The following is a 15,809-nucleotide window of genomic DNA, read 5'->3' on the forward strand; positions in this document are numbered from 1 at the left end:
CCCTGCGGATCCCGGCTCGTCCCGCCGTGTCCCAGTGATGTTCACCCCCCTGGGGCTGGCTCATCCCGCCGTGTCCCGGTGGATGTTCACCCCGCGGATCCCGGCTCATCCCGCCGTGCCCCGGTGGATGTTCACCCCCCTGGGGCTGGCTCATCCCGCCGTGTCCCGGTGGATGTTCACCCCGCGGATCCCGGCTCGTCTCGCCGTGTCCCGGTGGATGTTCACCCCGCGGATCCCGGTTCACCCCGCGGATCCCGGTTCGTCCCGCCGTGTCCCGGTGGATGTTCACCCCGCGGATCCCGGCTCGTCCCGCCGTGTCCCGGTGGATGTTCACCCCGCGGATCCCGGTTCGTCCCGCCGTGTCCCGGTGGATGTTCACCCCGCGGATCCCGGTTCGTCCCGCCGTGTCCCGCTCGGTCCCGCCGTGTCCCGGTGGATGTTCACCCCGCGGATCCCGGTTCGTCCCGCCGTGTCCCGGTGGATGTTCACCCCGCGGATCCCGGTTCGTCCCGCCGTGTCCCGGTGGATGTTCACCCCGCGGATCCCGGTTCGTCCCGCCGTGTCCCGCTCGGTCCCGCCGGGTCCCGGCGCCGGGCGCTGCTTCCCCCTCGCGGCCGCGGGCAGCGCCTGCTGCCCCGGGACCCTCGACTCGAGGGGATCCCCAGTCCATGGTGAGCCTCCCCCTGCCCCAGAAACCCACAGCCTCACCCTCCTGCCCGGCAGCAAGAGCAGCAGAGCCCTGGGTAGCCCCCGGCAGCGCTCCCGGGGGTCCCACTCCGGGATGCTGAGTTGGGGTTCCCGTGTTGTGCAAGCCCCAGACTGGAACCAGCGGCCGTCCACAGCCTCCTGCACCCCCAGTCCCAGGGGAGCTGCTCCAGGGACCCCATCCCAAGGGTCACAGCTTGTACAATCCCCAAATCAGGAGCAGCATCACCCCACACTATAAGGAGAAATCAGGATCCCCCTCCAAGCTGCTGCCCCAAACAGCCCCCAGCTGATGCTCAAACAGCAAGAGGAGACAAGCAGCACGTTTGAGGGTGAATTTTATTGGAAACAAGGGTGGGGATTGAGGGGTACAGATCATTCCCAAAAATACAGGGGGAGAGGGGCTTCCCATGCAAATCAAAATCCTTGCCCACCTTAAAGCCAAGCTGGTTCTCCCCAGGGAACTGCCACTGCAGAGGGAACGAGGTGGGACAGGGAAGCAGGGAAGTGAAAAGGGACATAGGAATTGGAACAGGTAAGACCTGTGTTGAATGAAGCAGAGATGGCACGGGGAGGTGTGGTGTGTTTGCCTCCTCAGCAAAGCCTCAGCTCATCCACAGGGGCCCAAGCCCACCCCGGAGCCATCTCCCCTGTGTTTGAAAGGGCAGATGCTCCATTATCCAAAAACACAGAAATCAGGACTTTCTCCAGGAGGAGAAATGCAGAAAAAAAATTAAAAGCATGCAAAAAAATTTTTTTTTAAAAAAAATGAACACCATTTCCCAAAGCACCAAAAAAGGGTGAGATAAAGGGGGGAAAGGTTTAAACAAAGAGAAGGGAGAAAACCCAAAAGCTCAACTCCAAACAAAAATAATCCAAAGTAACCAACTATGAAAAAAAATACAATTGTACATCTCAGCAGCAAAGCTGTCAAACCAAGCAGGTACAGGTGAGTGTCGGGTGGTTTGCAGAGCAGGATGAGGAGGAGGGAGAGATGGAGAACATCAATCACTTCCTTATTTTCCATCCAGAGGTGGGCTGGGGGTCAGGGTCGAACCAAAGCTGAACAGGGTTTGTGCAGCTCCACCTGGGCTGGGTTCCTCAGGGTTTGTTGACTCAGGGAGGAGGATCAGAGGGATGGCACAGGAAAAGCCTGGCTGTGTGATGCATCAAGGGCTGAAAACCATTTGCCCCAAAGCAGCTTTCCCAGGAGCAGCTTGTGGGGATAGATGGTGTGGAGCACCCCAGTTCCCAGGCAGGGGGTCCCCAGCACTGCATCAAACCCTGGACTGCAGGAGGGGGGATAATGAATTTAAGGGGACATCATTCTTCATTGTGGGGGACCCTGAACACTAGAAATTCACCCTGAAATCCAGACCTCCAGGGCATGAATTTCAGGAATAACATTTTTAAAAGATTCAGTTAAAAAATAGATGCATTTCTTTAAAAAAGAAAGGAAAACAAAATGTAATCTCAGGCCAGAGTGTTTTCTAGTGACCCCTTCCCCACCTGCCCAAATTTAGCCAGAAAAATCTTATTACGCCAGATCTGCTGGCCACATAGACATCCACACATTCATCATTGATTTAAAAATATATAATATATATAGAGCACACATACACACACACAAATATATATTAGAAAAGAAAAAAAAAATCCTTCGGAAAAACTCAATTATTAAAAAAAAAGAAAAAAAAAAAACAAAACAAAACCAAAATCCACAGCCGGTGCGTTTATCCGTGATCATGTACAGTAGAAGCCAGAAACCCCTCCTGCTCCCCTGGCTGGGAGCTTGGGGAAACACATCAGGTTTTCACAGTGGATTTGTCAGCAGAGAAGGAACTGCTCCTCCCTCCTCGCACACAGAAGGGCTTTAATTTATAGCGAGTTAGATCAAACCTAGGGAACACGTTACAAAGTCCATTATATATAGACAACAAATGTACAACTGTCGGCAGCCCCGGGCCAGTCACTGGGGTTTGGCTCTCGCTGGCACCCGCAGGGGTTGGGGACAGTTTGGGACACCAGGGGTGCGAGTTCAGCCTCTGGAACAGCGTCACAGTGCGAGGTCTGACAGCAGCTCCAGGCTGGCAAGCAGATGGAGCAGAGACTTCTCAGGGAGCCAGGCAAGGTGGAGGCAGCCAGGGCTGATGCCCGGGGCAGGGATGTGTCCTCCCAGCCCAGGGCCACAGGGAGGAGAGGCAGCCTGGGGCAGCTGCTGTGTCTCCATCACCTTGTGGCCACGAGGGAAGGGACGGATGCTGCCTGAAGTCCCACGGGCAGGCGTGGGGACAGCGTGGGCTGCAGCTTGTAGCACAGTGGGCTCGTGGAAAAATGCCTTTTTCCCCCTCCTCAAGAGAGCAGCATCGATTGAGGGAGAGGGATGCCCGAGCTGGTGCTGCCTCAAGGTGTCCTTGGTGTCCAGCCAGGCATTAAAACAGCCTCAGGTGTGAGCAGCAGCCCAGGGAGCCCCACGAACCCCTAAAGCTGCGTGGGCCCCTGGGGGCAGAGAGCCAGGCACAGAGAGAAGGCAAGTGAGACCAGACTCCAGGGAAGGGGCTTTGGGCAGGCAGGAGAGGAGTGGGAGAAGCACAGCAGCACTGACTCTCTCTGTCGTCCCCCGACAGCAAAGAAACACAACCCCCTGTGCTGTGCTCTGGGTACTGGGGAGGGGAGGTGGCCTCTGGCATCCTTTGCCTGCCCAGGCACTGCTCCTCTCCAGGGTCCTCCTGAGCCTTCAGAGTCCTTGGCTTGGCTGGGAAGGCGTTGGCTTCAAAAGGCTCCTCCTGGGGGATTTTTTTCTCAGGGGATAGAGAAAAGAGATTTTGCTGGGGCCAGAGATGCCCCCAGGCCGGGGAGGTGGATTTGTGATTTGTGCAAAGCACTGTGAACTGCAGTCCTGGCTCGCTCTCCTGCCCTGCGGGGAAGCCAGGATGGAGGGACTGCAGGGAGCTGGGAGTTAGGAGTCTTCCCCGAGGATCTCTGTCACAAAGGAGGCCATGTCAGTCTCTTTGGTGTCGTGCAAGGTGAAGAAAGGGTGTTCCTGCCAACGAGATCAAAGACAACGTCAGCTGACACCAAGGCCAAGACCCCAGGACATGTCACACAGCTGGAGGTGGACCCCACCCTCCTCCCCAGACTCCCACGGACACCATTCTTCAGCTAAAAGATGAACTTTGGCATTTCTCAGCTCAGCCCCAGTGGGACACTCCACCTTGGCAGCTGTACTACCATCCTTCCAGGTCTAAACTCTCCAAGAGCAGATAGGACAGAAGGAGGAAACACCTGGAAACCCTGACCTTAAAACCCATGAAATCAACACACCCTTCCACCTCTGACACATTACACCCATCCCATCCCATGCCTGAAAAGTCACCCACGTTGTCCCATTTCCCTGCTGGACCACTGACTTGAGTTTCAAAACTGGGAATGAAGACCAGCAGAAGCAGCTCTGCACTTACCATAAGTTCTAAATAGTTCATTCGCTCAGCTGGGTTCTTCCTTAAGCTGGAAGGGGAGAAAAAAGGGACAGAAAGGCTGTAGGATCTTTTTCTTTTGCTGATCGTGGTCTGTCATAGGGGATCTCCCCTTCCCACCCAACATGAAATGCTTCCTGTGGGCTGCACCCATCCCTCTCCCTCCTTGGCTGAGCAGGTTTGAACTGCCAGCAAATCAGCCAGGCAGGTAACTGGGGAAGGACAACTCAGTGTTTTGGCACAAAAAGCACAAGCCAAGCAGCTCTGCAGTCTGTCCCACACAGAGCAGAACAACTGGGAAGGAGAGGATATGGTTTCCCAGCACCTGCAGGGTGAGCTTGCCTTTGCCTGGCAGCTCCAGGCAGCACCCAGGGAGCAGGGGACACCCTGGGGGGAGCAGCTTCCCACAAAATCACAAAGCAGCTTTCACCCAGAGGCTGCCAGGGGTTGGTTCTGGTTTCACTGCCACTTTGCCAGAAAACACCAACATTTCAGCAGCAGCGACAGGAAAAGGGGAAGAGAAACCTCTGCATCTTCCAGCCAGCCTGGGTGAGTCAGGCTGAGAGCAAAACCAGTTTGGGCAGTGCTTCCTGCCATGCTGAGCACCAGGTACAGCGAGGAGGGCAGAAATGGGCTCCCAAGGGACAGCAAAGCCATCCCCACGCTTCACTCCAACCCCTACGGATCAGGGCTCCTCCTCAGCCAGGCTGGGAGAGCCAGCAGTGCCTGCTGGAGCCTCACCACTGCGCTGTGAAGTCCACGAACTCCTTGGAGAAGCGTTCAGGGGGCAGCTGGGGCGAGGGCTCCTCCACCACCTGCTTGAGCTGCTGGAAGGGCGTCCCCCAGGACTCGTATGGGAAGCGGAGAATGGCCAGTTCAATCTGGGGGTGGAGGCAGGGCAACGTGAGACACACACCAAGCACAACCCCACGATGCTCAGCCAGCTCAGACTCAAAGGAAAACCCTCTTTCCTTACAAACCATTTTCAATTTGGGTCATACCACCTTTTTTTTTTTTAAATACAAAGACCCAGAGGCCAAAAATACTTCCTTTTGTGGTTGGTTCAGCATATTAATGCATTTACAGGAAGTCACAAAAGATATGTAAAATTGGATTATTTAAAAAGATAATAATAACAGCACACTGTTTCTGAACTGGCTTCCAAAGTACTCTGCTGGCCCTAAGGCAGCCCCTGGGCCTTGGGCTGGCACTGCATGAGCTAAACACACAAAAAATCCACAAACCCAAGAAAAATTAAGTGCTAGAATGTAGTTTTGCCAAAACCACCTCAATTACTGGGTTCTTCCTACAAGTCACCTCTGCTCCATCCCTCATTTAAGCAGGAAAAAGTCTGTCACAGCTTTTGGGTAGTCTCCTCATGCCAAGGATCAGTTCCTGTCTCAAAATGGGCAACAGAACCTTGAGACCTGCCTGGTAGGGTGTGATGGGATGGGAGGAATAACAAACCTGAAAGGACAGAGCCCAGTGTCCCTCCCTGCCTCTGGCTCAGGTCAGGGGAGCTCAGTTCCTGCTGCTGCAAAACTGAATGAAGCCACCAGCCTAGGAAGGCCTGGAATAGCCCTGCAACTCCACAAACAGTCTGGTCTGAAATCAATCCAACCCCTTCATAAAGAAAATAAACCTAAAAAACCCCAGGAGGAAGACCAAGAGGGAACCAAACATTCTGGGGCTCCATTCAGCTGCAGGCTGGCCAGCTTCCAGCAAGGTGTCCTCTCCCTTCCAGCTTTGGAAAGGTTTGGATATTCCATCACTCAGAGTCTCCCATCCCACAGCTTCCTGCAGCTCAGAGCTGATGACATTTCCAGTCAGCCAGACCAGCTCTGCACTGGCACAGGGACACCAGGGAGAAAGGCTTGGGTTTGGATGAGGCCACTGTGGATGAGACCACGCTGGGGAAGAGGGAACATTTACCAAAGCACAGCATGCACAAACACAGGGATGCAGCCCCCAAAACAAAAGCCACGGCTAAGAGGGCACAGGAAAAATTCCTGAAACTAATCTACCCTCAGAGAGAGAGTCTCCTGGAAAGCAGGAGCTGTTTCTCTGGCAGCATCCCTTGGAGCCAACAGCTGGGATTTCCTTTGTCTGCTGGCACCAGAGGATCTCAGCTGCTTTCTGCAAGATCTGTTTCTTGCAGGAGGCAGATAAACCATCCCAAGCAGCTGCAATTTTGGAACTGAAAGCATTTCCCCTTCCTGTTGGCTGCTCTGAGCTACCCCGCAGGCAGGATTTGCTGCAAACCACACACAGCAGCTCTCACTGCAGCAGGACTGGAATCCCCTGCAAGGCTCTGGTGACATGGAGGGGTGAAGCAGGAAGGCTGAGCCCCAGCTGCAGCAAACCCTGCTCCACTGACCACCCCTCAGCCAGCAGGCAGGGAACTGCAGAGCAGTTAAAAGCCAGACTCTTGGATACTCAGCGTGGATACTCATTGTCATCCTGGTACTTGCTGGGAGCCTGAATTCCCTGGGTAATTAACCTCATTGCCCTGAGCTGTCACGCTCAAATTGAGTCCTGCTTGATGGGCACCCACCCAGCTGCCAGTGCTCCCAGCAGGGGTACAGCCCCACCTGCCCAAACCTCATCCCAACCCCGGGGCTGCAGATACAGATCCCAGCCCTTGGCCTTACCATTGTGATCCCAAGGCTCCAGACATCTGACTTCACGTTGTAGCCCTTCTGGTTCAGCTCAGGGTTTATTCTTTCTGGCTGTAACAGCAAAATGGGAGGTGTTACCACTCCTGCTTTCCCAGTGCAAACCCCACAGAGCGCATCTCTGGCTCCAAAAGCCAGCCTGGGTGGATGTCCCTGGCTCATGTCCCCAGGGAGGCAAGGTCTGAGGTTAAATCTAGCTCTGATGAAAGCCACATCTTGCTCCACACAACTCACATCAACTCTCCCTCTCTGCAGGAGAGTGAGACTTGCATGATCCCTGCCTCAGGAGCACACACTTCCCACAGGGATGCCGCAGATGGCAAAGGGAAATTCACACTGACTTGAGGACGAAACTGAACGACCCTGCCAAGAAAAGCCTCAGCACTTTCTCTCCAACAAGGAGCAGTGCCACAACCAGTTTTGTATCCTTCTGCAAATGGAAGGGGCAGAGGGAGAGTCACTCTGGGATTAACACACAGAGCTGGGCTTCAAGGGGGGCTCTGCTGAGTCAGGGAGACCAGAGCACTCTTGAGTGGCTTTTATCTCAGGGTGGAGGTGGAACAGACTGATTTCTAAGCAGCAGCCTCTTACAGTCAGGGCTGAGGCTGCACAGGGTTGCACTTACAGCCATGTAGGGTTTGCAGCCAGCATCCATGGTCTTGGCAACAGAGTCCACCAAGTAACCACTGATCCCAAAGTCGCACATCTTCACGTGCCCCTCCTTGTTGATCAGCACGTTGGAAGGTTTCACGTCTAAGAGGAAATGCAAGAGGGGAAATTGGGCTTGTTCAGGGGTATTGAAGAGTCTCAGACAAAACAGGCAATTCCCTGCAGGCCTGGGAGGGAGCAGGCAGGCCCCAACACAGGGGAAGGGAGACAAAACCCCAGCAGTCTTATTGCAATAAAAGTCATCCACAGGTGAACTACAACCATGTCCTTAGGGAGAACACGTCCTGCCTCCAACCAGGCAGGTCAAAAGGTTGAAATCAAGTGTTGAGGAGTTCATCCCCAACTCCTTAGGAGAGATTTAAGTGCCCAGCACAGCTCTATCAAATCTTCCGAAGAGTTTGTCTCATCCACATCCTGATCTGTCCACAGCTACACAAGAGACTTTACCAGGATGGAGAGCAAGACCTGGGTGTTACAATTCCCATCTGTGATTTTGTAAGGTCTCCTTCAGTCCCCACTATGCTAAAACTACCCAGCCAGGAGGATTTGGAGATTTTATCTCCAAGAGCTGCCTTCAAGGCACTTCTGTACTCCAAGAGGGACAGAGATGCTCATAAAATACAGGTAGTGAGGAATTCTGTTGATATATTCAACCCTTCATCTGGAAAGGAGGAAAAGAACAACACCCTGCAAAAAGGGAAGCATCTCAGGAACAAGCATCTAGATCTGTTCACCACAGTACCAAGCACCAGCAGATTCCACTTTAGGCATCCCACAGGGACACAGCACACCTGGAAAGGTGTCCCTCCCCCAGCCTATTTCAAGGTTGGATCTCCAGCCACATTCCACTAACCCCATCCAGCATTTACCTCTATGGATTACAGACAGTTTACTGTGCAGGTGCTCCAGAGCTCGTACAATCTGGGGATAAAAGAGTGAAAAAGCACCCATCAGTCACAGGCAGCAGCAGCCTCTCACTGCAAACACACCACAGGCCACAGGGGAGGCCTCCAGCAGGCTCAGGGCATGCACAAACCCATCTAAGGACCCAAGAGCCACTCACAGACACAGCCATTTTCCCCAAAATGTCTTCAGGGATGGTCTTCTTCTTCTCCAGTACTTTCTTGTAGAATTTATCTAGGGAAGTGTCCATGAGTTCCATGCAGATCCACACGTCACCCTGCGGATGGAGAGAAAGCAACTGAGAGGGAATTCCCTGGAAACCCAAGGGAGACAAAGAGCTGGGCTGAAGAACACAGAGGTGTTTTGGGGACAGTTTGGTGCCTCCAGTGCAGTCCCACAGGCCCAGGTGCCCCCAGGCACCCACCAGGTCAGTACCTCACGGAAGAGGGCTCCGTAGAAGGTGACTGTGTAGAAGCAGTCAACTGTCCTCATGGAGATGTCCAGGTCCATCAACAACCTCTTCTGCTCCTGTGTGTTCACAGTGGCTCGGATCCTCTGAGACAAATATGAAACAAGAAGGGTTTGGTGTAGGTGGGGTAACCAGATAGCAGATATTCAAACAGTAGAAAATCAGATATTCAAACAGTAGAAAATCAGATATTCAAACAGTAGAAGACATTAGTAGATATTCAAACATTTGTTTTAGGCTGGCTAACTGGCCAACCTGCATGGCTAAAAGCAAGAAAAGCAAAAAGGTATAATTTTTTGATTGAGCTCCTTGAATCCCCCAGCCAGACTCAGGACCTGCAGTCCTGGGCCCAGGGTGTTTTATCCTTATTTTGCAGCCAGCAGCACCCAGGAGGAGACGCCCAAATTGCCTCTGCCAGACAGAGCCCTGACGAATGCCAACCCCTTGGCACGCTGTGCAGGGCCAGGCCAGCAGCCTGGACAGGCACTCTGACATCCCAGCCTCGCAGTGCAGGCACCAATCCTGGATTTCCAAGCCTGTTACCAACCCCACCGTGCCCAGCCAGTACCAGCAGAGACCCTCCGCTGGCCAAACCACACCAGGAACTCCAGAGGCTGCCAAACCCAGATAAGCCCGACCTCATTTTGCCACAACCAGTGGAGCTCAGCAGCTCCTCTGCTCCCTTGGGGCTGCCCCTGCTGATCCCCACCCCACCCAGGTGTCCTCACCTTCACGGCCATGATGGTGCCGCTCTGCGCGTGCCGGACCTTCTCCACCACGCCGTAGGCCCCACGGCCCAGCTCCGAAATGGTCACCAGGTCATCAGCTTCCACCTCGAAGTTCTTCAGGGAGAGAGGACAAAATGGCATCAGGGACAAGCACCTTTATCAACAAGGACATCAGCAACACTGTCAGCTCGCTCGTGCAGAGCGTTTCAAACAATGGTACCTACAGGACTCCAGAGGCACCACGCTTTGAGAGGATGGGGGTATTTTTGGCTCTGTTGAATCACAGCCCAAACCCTCTCACCCCACACTCACCAGGGTTCATTTAATTCCCCCTCTGCAGCTGGAGATCAGGACTTTCATCCTTTAAGCCCAAGGAACGTTGCCACTAGAAAGGGCACCAAAGGTTGGTGCCTCTCTGCCTGCAGGGGATTACCCACACAAGGGTGTTTCTGCAGTTGCTGAACTACTTGCAGGATTTTAACAGCTCCTGTGCCAACATGGGCAGCAGTCAGGAGCCTCCACCACAGCTCCAAACCCCTGTGTGCAGCCAGGGATCCCTCACCTCTCCCCACATCCCAAAAATCACCAGTCACAAGTACACCTGTGTGTGTCTAACAACACCTGTGCAAAGCCTCTCTCAGATGGGGTGCACACAGCAACTCCATTTCTAATTATCAGTGAGTTCAAACGGGTTTTACCCACTTTCAGTACCTTCTCCTACCACCAAAAAGCTGCCAGCAAGGTAAAACCTGAGTTAACAACAAGAAAACAACTACCTAAGTACTGCTTCAAGCTGGGAAAAAAACCATGGCCAGTGCTCACCCCAGCGAGTGCCTGACACTGCAGGGAGCCAGCGAGCTCCTGCACAAGCCACAAACAAGTTTCCCTGAAGACACGTTCCCCTGTAATTGCTGGCTCTGCTGGGCAGGGCACGAACCGAGTGACACACGGGCTATTTTTGGACGCTGCATTCATCGCTCCTAATAAGTCACAGGCCTCCTTTTAGCCAGCCTTTATCCAGCCTCCAGTTTTCCTCCGGTCTCAGGGAACGAAAATAATACCAGGATGCCAAACTGCCCCAGTGGCCACAAAGGCAGCGAGGGTGGGAACCAAGCACGGCACAGCTCCGGATACGGTGCCTGCGAGCTACGCCCTGAGCAGGGAGAGAGGAAACGGCCTCTGGCCTGGAGCAGCCAGGCTGGGACGTGTGGCTGCCAGGCCCCTGGCCAGCACTGTCCCCTCAGCAGCAGCCACCAGGTCTGCCCGACCTTCCTGCCAGCCCTGGCTCCGCCGGGTGCAGCCAGATGTGGCTGCTGATTGCAGCCAGATGTGGCGGGCAGGGAGGGCTGTGCCTGAGCTCAGCACTGAGCCACGCTCTGCCAGCACAGGAGGGTGCCGGCCCTTTCCTGGGCAGGACGTGGGTCCTGAAATGAGGAGAGCAGGGCTGAGGGGACACATCCGACCTCCCACCAAGGGCAGCTGGCAGAGGAGCAGTGCAGGCTCGCAGGGGCCTCCAGGAAGGAGGTGGTGGTGCTTTTTGGACACGTGTTCTGCAGTTGTTCCAGGTTATTGTGTTTTTCCTTTCCTGGCATTTGCCCCGAGGCTCCCCCAGAAGCTGGCGGTTCCCAGCACGCTCCAGGAACCAGCGCTGCCCTGCCCAGCAACAAGAGGTGATGGATGCACCCAGGGAGCCCTCCCAGGACAATGGGATGCATGGCATGGCCTGTGCACATCCCAGGCACCCGAGGTCACCACCCACCTCCACTCCTGAAGCTGCACTTCTGCCCAAGTCCTCTTCTCCATCATGTCACTCCAAAATACCCGGGCCAGACCCTTCCTGCAAACACTGGAGCAGGCAAGGAAGTGACTCTAGAGTTTTCCCTGGGCTGCAGCACTGTCCCCTTGCACACACAGTGCCCAGGCTGTCACAGAGAGCATCTCTCCCAGAGCTCTTGCTACACACCAGGCCCAGAAAACAGCACAGGCAGCAGGACCATTCCCTGGACCCTGCCAAAGTTTCCTCTCCTCAACCCTAATCCTTGCACTGAGGCCAAGGGACCCAGATCCCATCAGCCAAGCCACCTCCCAGCCTGGAAGGGTCCAGATATAGGGCTGATCCAATGCAGGGTATTTTTAGCTCGTTTGTGAACAGCTTCTGCAGCCTCAAGAGAGCCCATGACAAGAGAACGAAATAAAAGAGAGACAGTGGCTATTTCCAGCAGTGTTTTTCATCAGGTCACTAGGAAAGACTTTTGAGAACCAGAGAAACTTTGTGCCCAGCTTCTCCTGGGCCTCAAGCAGCAACACAGACCTGTGGGTAGGCAGGATAAAGGGACTTTGTTAGGGGCAGTCTGAGAGCTTGGTGAGGCCACCCTCATTTAGGACAGATGGGTTGGATCATCCAAGAATGGTTTTGATTAAAAGCTGTATCCCATGAGGCTGCACTCCTGGTCTGACAGGTTGCAAGGCACAATCCATAGAGCTCTCCATGCCCAGGGAAAACCAAACTGGAAGAAGCAAAAAAAAGCAACCCAAATGACACGTACTTTATCTCCAATGGTAATGAACGTCCTGGAGTCCAAGTTCCTCGGGGGCCTGCAAGAAATGAGACAGAGTCAGGAGAAAGCCCAGCTTCATTCACCCTCTTGGCCAGAGCCAGGTTTCACATTCCTTTGAGCACTTTCAGCTGCTGCTTTCCCTCCCGTGCCTCATTGTAGGTTCCAACCAGCCCCCTCCAAACACCCACAAATGCTTTAAATCCTGCCAGTAACGCCTCACCCCACACCCACGAGGCACAGAGAGAACCCTGGGGAGTCAGCCAGGTGAGACATGCACCAAACCACCAGGCTGTGAAACCATTCCTGCTCAGGAGGGGAGCCTGAGGAGCTGAGATGAGACGTTTCTGTGGCAGAGCAGCTCAGCTGTCATGTTTTGACAGGCAGGTGTTGTACCAGCACAGCCACGTAGCCCGAAACGCACGCGAGGGAACAACAGGTAATTCCTCCCCTGTGAGTCATTTGTGTACACTCTGCTGCCTGCTCCAGGCAGGCAGAGCAGGCAGCACTCTGGTGTCACCCTTTGCACAACACCAGGCAGGTGAAAGTTGTCCTTTATGGCTTTTTTCCTTATTGCTGCCCACTTCCCATTCTGAGCAGCACGGTACTTTTAGAGCCACCATGAGTGTTCTGCCCCTTGTGCTTCACTTCTGGGCTCTCCCCATCCCCTGGGAGCTTCTAAAAAGGAGAGATTGCCCAACTGGTTTCGTCTCAGTTCCCATCAGAGCAGCCTCCAGCCTCAAGGAAGTACTTTGGGCTCTGAGCAAAAGCCTTGCACTGCGCAAATATTTGCACTGCAGCTTGAAAAGCAGGGAGAAAAAGAGCAGTGGACAGCTTGCACCAGCCTCTGGGCATGCAAAGCCCTGCAGACTCCAGCATGAGGCCTTCTCCAGGGGAAATTCAAACCCTGGCAGGAGCAGAGACAGATGTGCCCGTGGGGGAAGGAGGTGGTTGTCACAGGCGGGGCAGGGCTGTGCGAGGCTGTGCAGCATCAGTGGGAGAGCTCCCCTGCCTCCCCCTTTCTACCTGGGGTTTTCAGCAGTGATATTTCCCTTTTGGGGACTCCACTGCTCTCCTGGAGTTCTCTAGAACAGGTTTCTGGAGCAAACAAGGCTCAGCAGTGGCGATGCAGCCCGAAGTGTTTTGGAAGAGCACCATGGAAGTGGAATTTTAGCCGTCTGCTCTTTGTCAAACCGAGCACTGCTACCCTGGGCTCTCCCCCATGGCATAACAAGCATCAGCAGCTCAAAGCAAACAGGGCAGGGAGAAATTCCAGTGCCCTGAGATACTGCTGGGCACTGGCCCCAGCACCAAGCAGCACAACAGTGCAAGATGTCTGTGTCCTCCTTTTAGCAGGGTAAGGAGCTGCAAACAACTCAAACTAAACCTGATACCCACGTCGTGTAAAACACTCCCCACCCTTTGTGCCTCTGGCTTCTGTCGTGGTCCAGCTACCATCACCTCTTCTCTTCCCCTGCACTCAAATTCTTCCCCCTTCTTCCCTCAGGCAGATTCACTCTCTCTACCACATCTTTGCCCTTTGGCACTGGCACAGCCATGGCAGAAAGACTGAGGAGAGCTCCCCAGAGGATTCTGAGTCTTTGCCTTTAGGACTTTTCCTATCAAACAGGCACCTCCCAGAGCAACACACGCTGTGCACGTGTCTGCACACACGTGTGCAATTCCTTCTCATCACCCATGAGCCCCAGCTTTAGAGAAAATAATAACTCTGCTGATTTTGGGAAGTCTTCACAGGCCATTCCCCTCGAGGAAGTGCCAAATCCAGCTCTGGAGAACCTCAAAGCAGCAGAGATCCTTACGTTGTGTTGGCCACGGGTGGTTTGATGGGGACACATGTTATCCTCAGATCCCGCTTCTTCTTGCCTTTCACTGGAAGAGAAGATGCACACGTGAGCAAATGGATTTTTGCTTTTTTCCTTCAAGCACCCTCTTCCCAGCAGCCACGAGGCAAGGAATGCACGGCTTGGACCCCTCACCATGGTCAGCAAAATGCCAAGAAGGTCACAGTGACCACTTGCCCAAAATTTCAGGCAAGGGCCAGAGCACAAGTGGGTCTCAATGACAATGTTGAACACTGTTCTGTAGAAATAGCCAAGGGTGCACTAACAGACCATTTTCCAGGTCTTGCAGCCAAGCACTGTACCCCAAAAGTGCTCTTTACCCTTCATGGCCATTAACAGTCCCTTCTCTTTGGGATTTAAACCCTTTCGGGGGTGAAAGCTGCAATTTCTGCTGGGCACTTACCTGGTTTGTGTGGCTCCAAGGATCCTTTGGAATCTGAAAGAGAAAAACGAGACACCAGCTCAGCCCTTCATGCTCTAGCCAAACCAGAGAGCAGCCCTGTACCCCTCATGGCTCATGGACACAGCAGAGCTCCAGGAGAGGGAGGCAGCTGGGCTTTAGGAGCACAGCCAAGCCTGGCCCCATCCCCGTTTCTCCAGCCACAAGAGGTCCCCACGCCATTAGTGATGTGCAGGGCTCCCAAAAAACATTCCCTGTCCAGAAGCTCCTTGACCCCCAGGGCCCCAGCCCCAGCCTGGCCTTCCTGGGAAGAGCCAGAGCTGGATCTGGCATGGAGGGCAGTGACCATGAGACATCCAGCAAAAATCCAACAAAAGCACTCCAAAATCCAACAAAAGCAAGGGGTTAGTCCCAGCAGGAGAGGGGACACCCAATCCACAACAAATGGAAAACAGGGAAAAAGCAGACATGAGCTGACTGTCAGCCAGCAGTGAACCCCTCACAAATCTGGGCTTGCACAGGCTGAGGCACCAGGACAAGGCACCAGGAGTGACTGGCAAGAGGATGCTCTTGTCCCCCTGCTCCCAACTCCAAACATCCCTGAGATAACAACACCCACTGCTGCAGAGGGAAACAGGGCTCAGGCAGGGCCAGAAACCTGCAGGTGAAAATTCCATCCCGGCTCCCTGGGAAAATAAACTGACCCCAAGGGGCTGAAAGTGCAGCAGCTGAGAGCATCGAGGTCCTGATCCCCCCAGCAGAGACAAGGGGGCAGCTGCACTTTGCAGCTAAAGCTGCTGTGGCTGCACAGAGCTGGAAGATCCATTAGCAAGCAGGAATATCAAGGTGTGCTGCAGGCATGGGGCTGGGAGCAGACAGCTCAGCGTGGCCTTGGACAGCCTTTCAAAACAGCTCCTACCTGCCTGGCTGCTGGGAGCAGGCGTGTGGACAAAGTCCAGCACTCCAAAGGCTGCCAGGGAAGGGAGGGGAGAGCGAGGAGCTGGAATTTCAGGAGACAGCCCCGTGCAACAGCTCCTGCAGCTGCAGCAGGACAGAAGGGAGATACATGCCCAAAACATCCCCAGCACTGACAGCCCCCAGCCCTGTGCCCTGCCAGCTCCAGGACAAAACAGGTGCCTGGGACTCTGCCTTGTCCTTCCTCAAGTGCAAACCTCACTGAGGCTGTGGGTTAAAGCTGGTCTGCAACATACTGCACAGGTCCCACCTGCAGGACCAGCAGCATCCCTCCCAGCTGAGGGAATCAGCACAGATCAGTCCACGCCCCCACCTTATCTGCCACTTTTCCTGCATCAGAGCTGAGCCATAAGCTCCAAGACCAGCAGAGTTTCCGTGATGTGAACTTCCAG

At 54.3% G+C, this 15,809-nt stretch overlaps 1 protein-coding gene across 3 annotated transcripts in view; it reads right to left on the bottom strand.

Moving 5' to 3' along the window:
* Positions 1–1,026: 1,026 nt before the first annotated feature.
* The window catches only part of MAP2K3 (mitogen-activated protein kinase kinase 3), a 30,193-nt gene continuing 15,410 nt past the window's right edge, over positions 1,027–15,809 (bottom strand). For all 3 annotated transcript variants that reach the window (XM_053957477.1, XM_053957478.1, XM_053957476.1), the window contains 12 exons: positions 14,446–14,478; positions 14,001–14,070; positions 12,172–12,220; positions 9,626–9,739; positions 8,864–8,983; positions 8,589–8,705; positions 8,395–8,446; positions 7,482–7,609; positions 6,833–6,910; positions 4,923–5,062; positions 4,167–4,212; positions 1,027–3,748 (listed from right to left, as the gene is read on the bottom strand). In XM_053957477.1, the coding sequence (XP_053813452.1) occupies positions 3,665–3,748; positions 4,167–4,212; positions 4,923–5,062; positions 6,833–6,910; positions 7,482–7,609; positions 8,395–8,446; positions 8,589–8,705; positions 8,864–8,983; positions 9,626–9,739; positions 12,172–12,220; positions 14,001–14,070; positions 14,446–14,478 (1,031 nt within the window). In that variant the 3' untranslated portion in view covers positions 1,027–3,664. The remainder of the gene's footprint in view (positions 3,749–4,166; positions 4,213–4,922; positions 5,063–6,832; positions 6,911–7,481; positions 7,610–8,394; positions 8,447–8,588; positions 8,706–8,863; positions 8,984–9,625; positions 9,740–12,171; positions 12,221–14,000; positions 14,071–14,445; positions 14,479–15,809) is intronic.

Source organism: Vidua chalybeata, chromosome 16 (assembly GCF_026979565.1).
Source record: "Vidua chalybeata isolate OUT-0048 chromosome 16, bVidCha1 merged haplotype, whole genome shotgun sequence".
Taxonomy (NCBI): domain Eukaryota; kingdom Metazoa; phylum Chordata; class Aves; order Passeriformes; family Viduidae; genus Vidua; species Vidua chalybeata.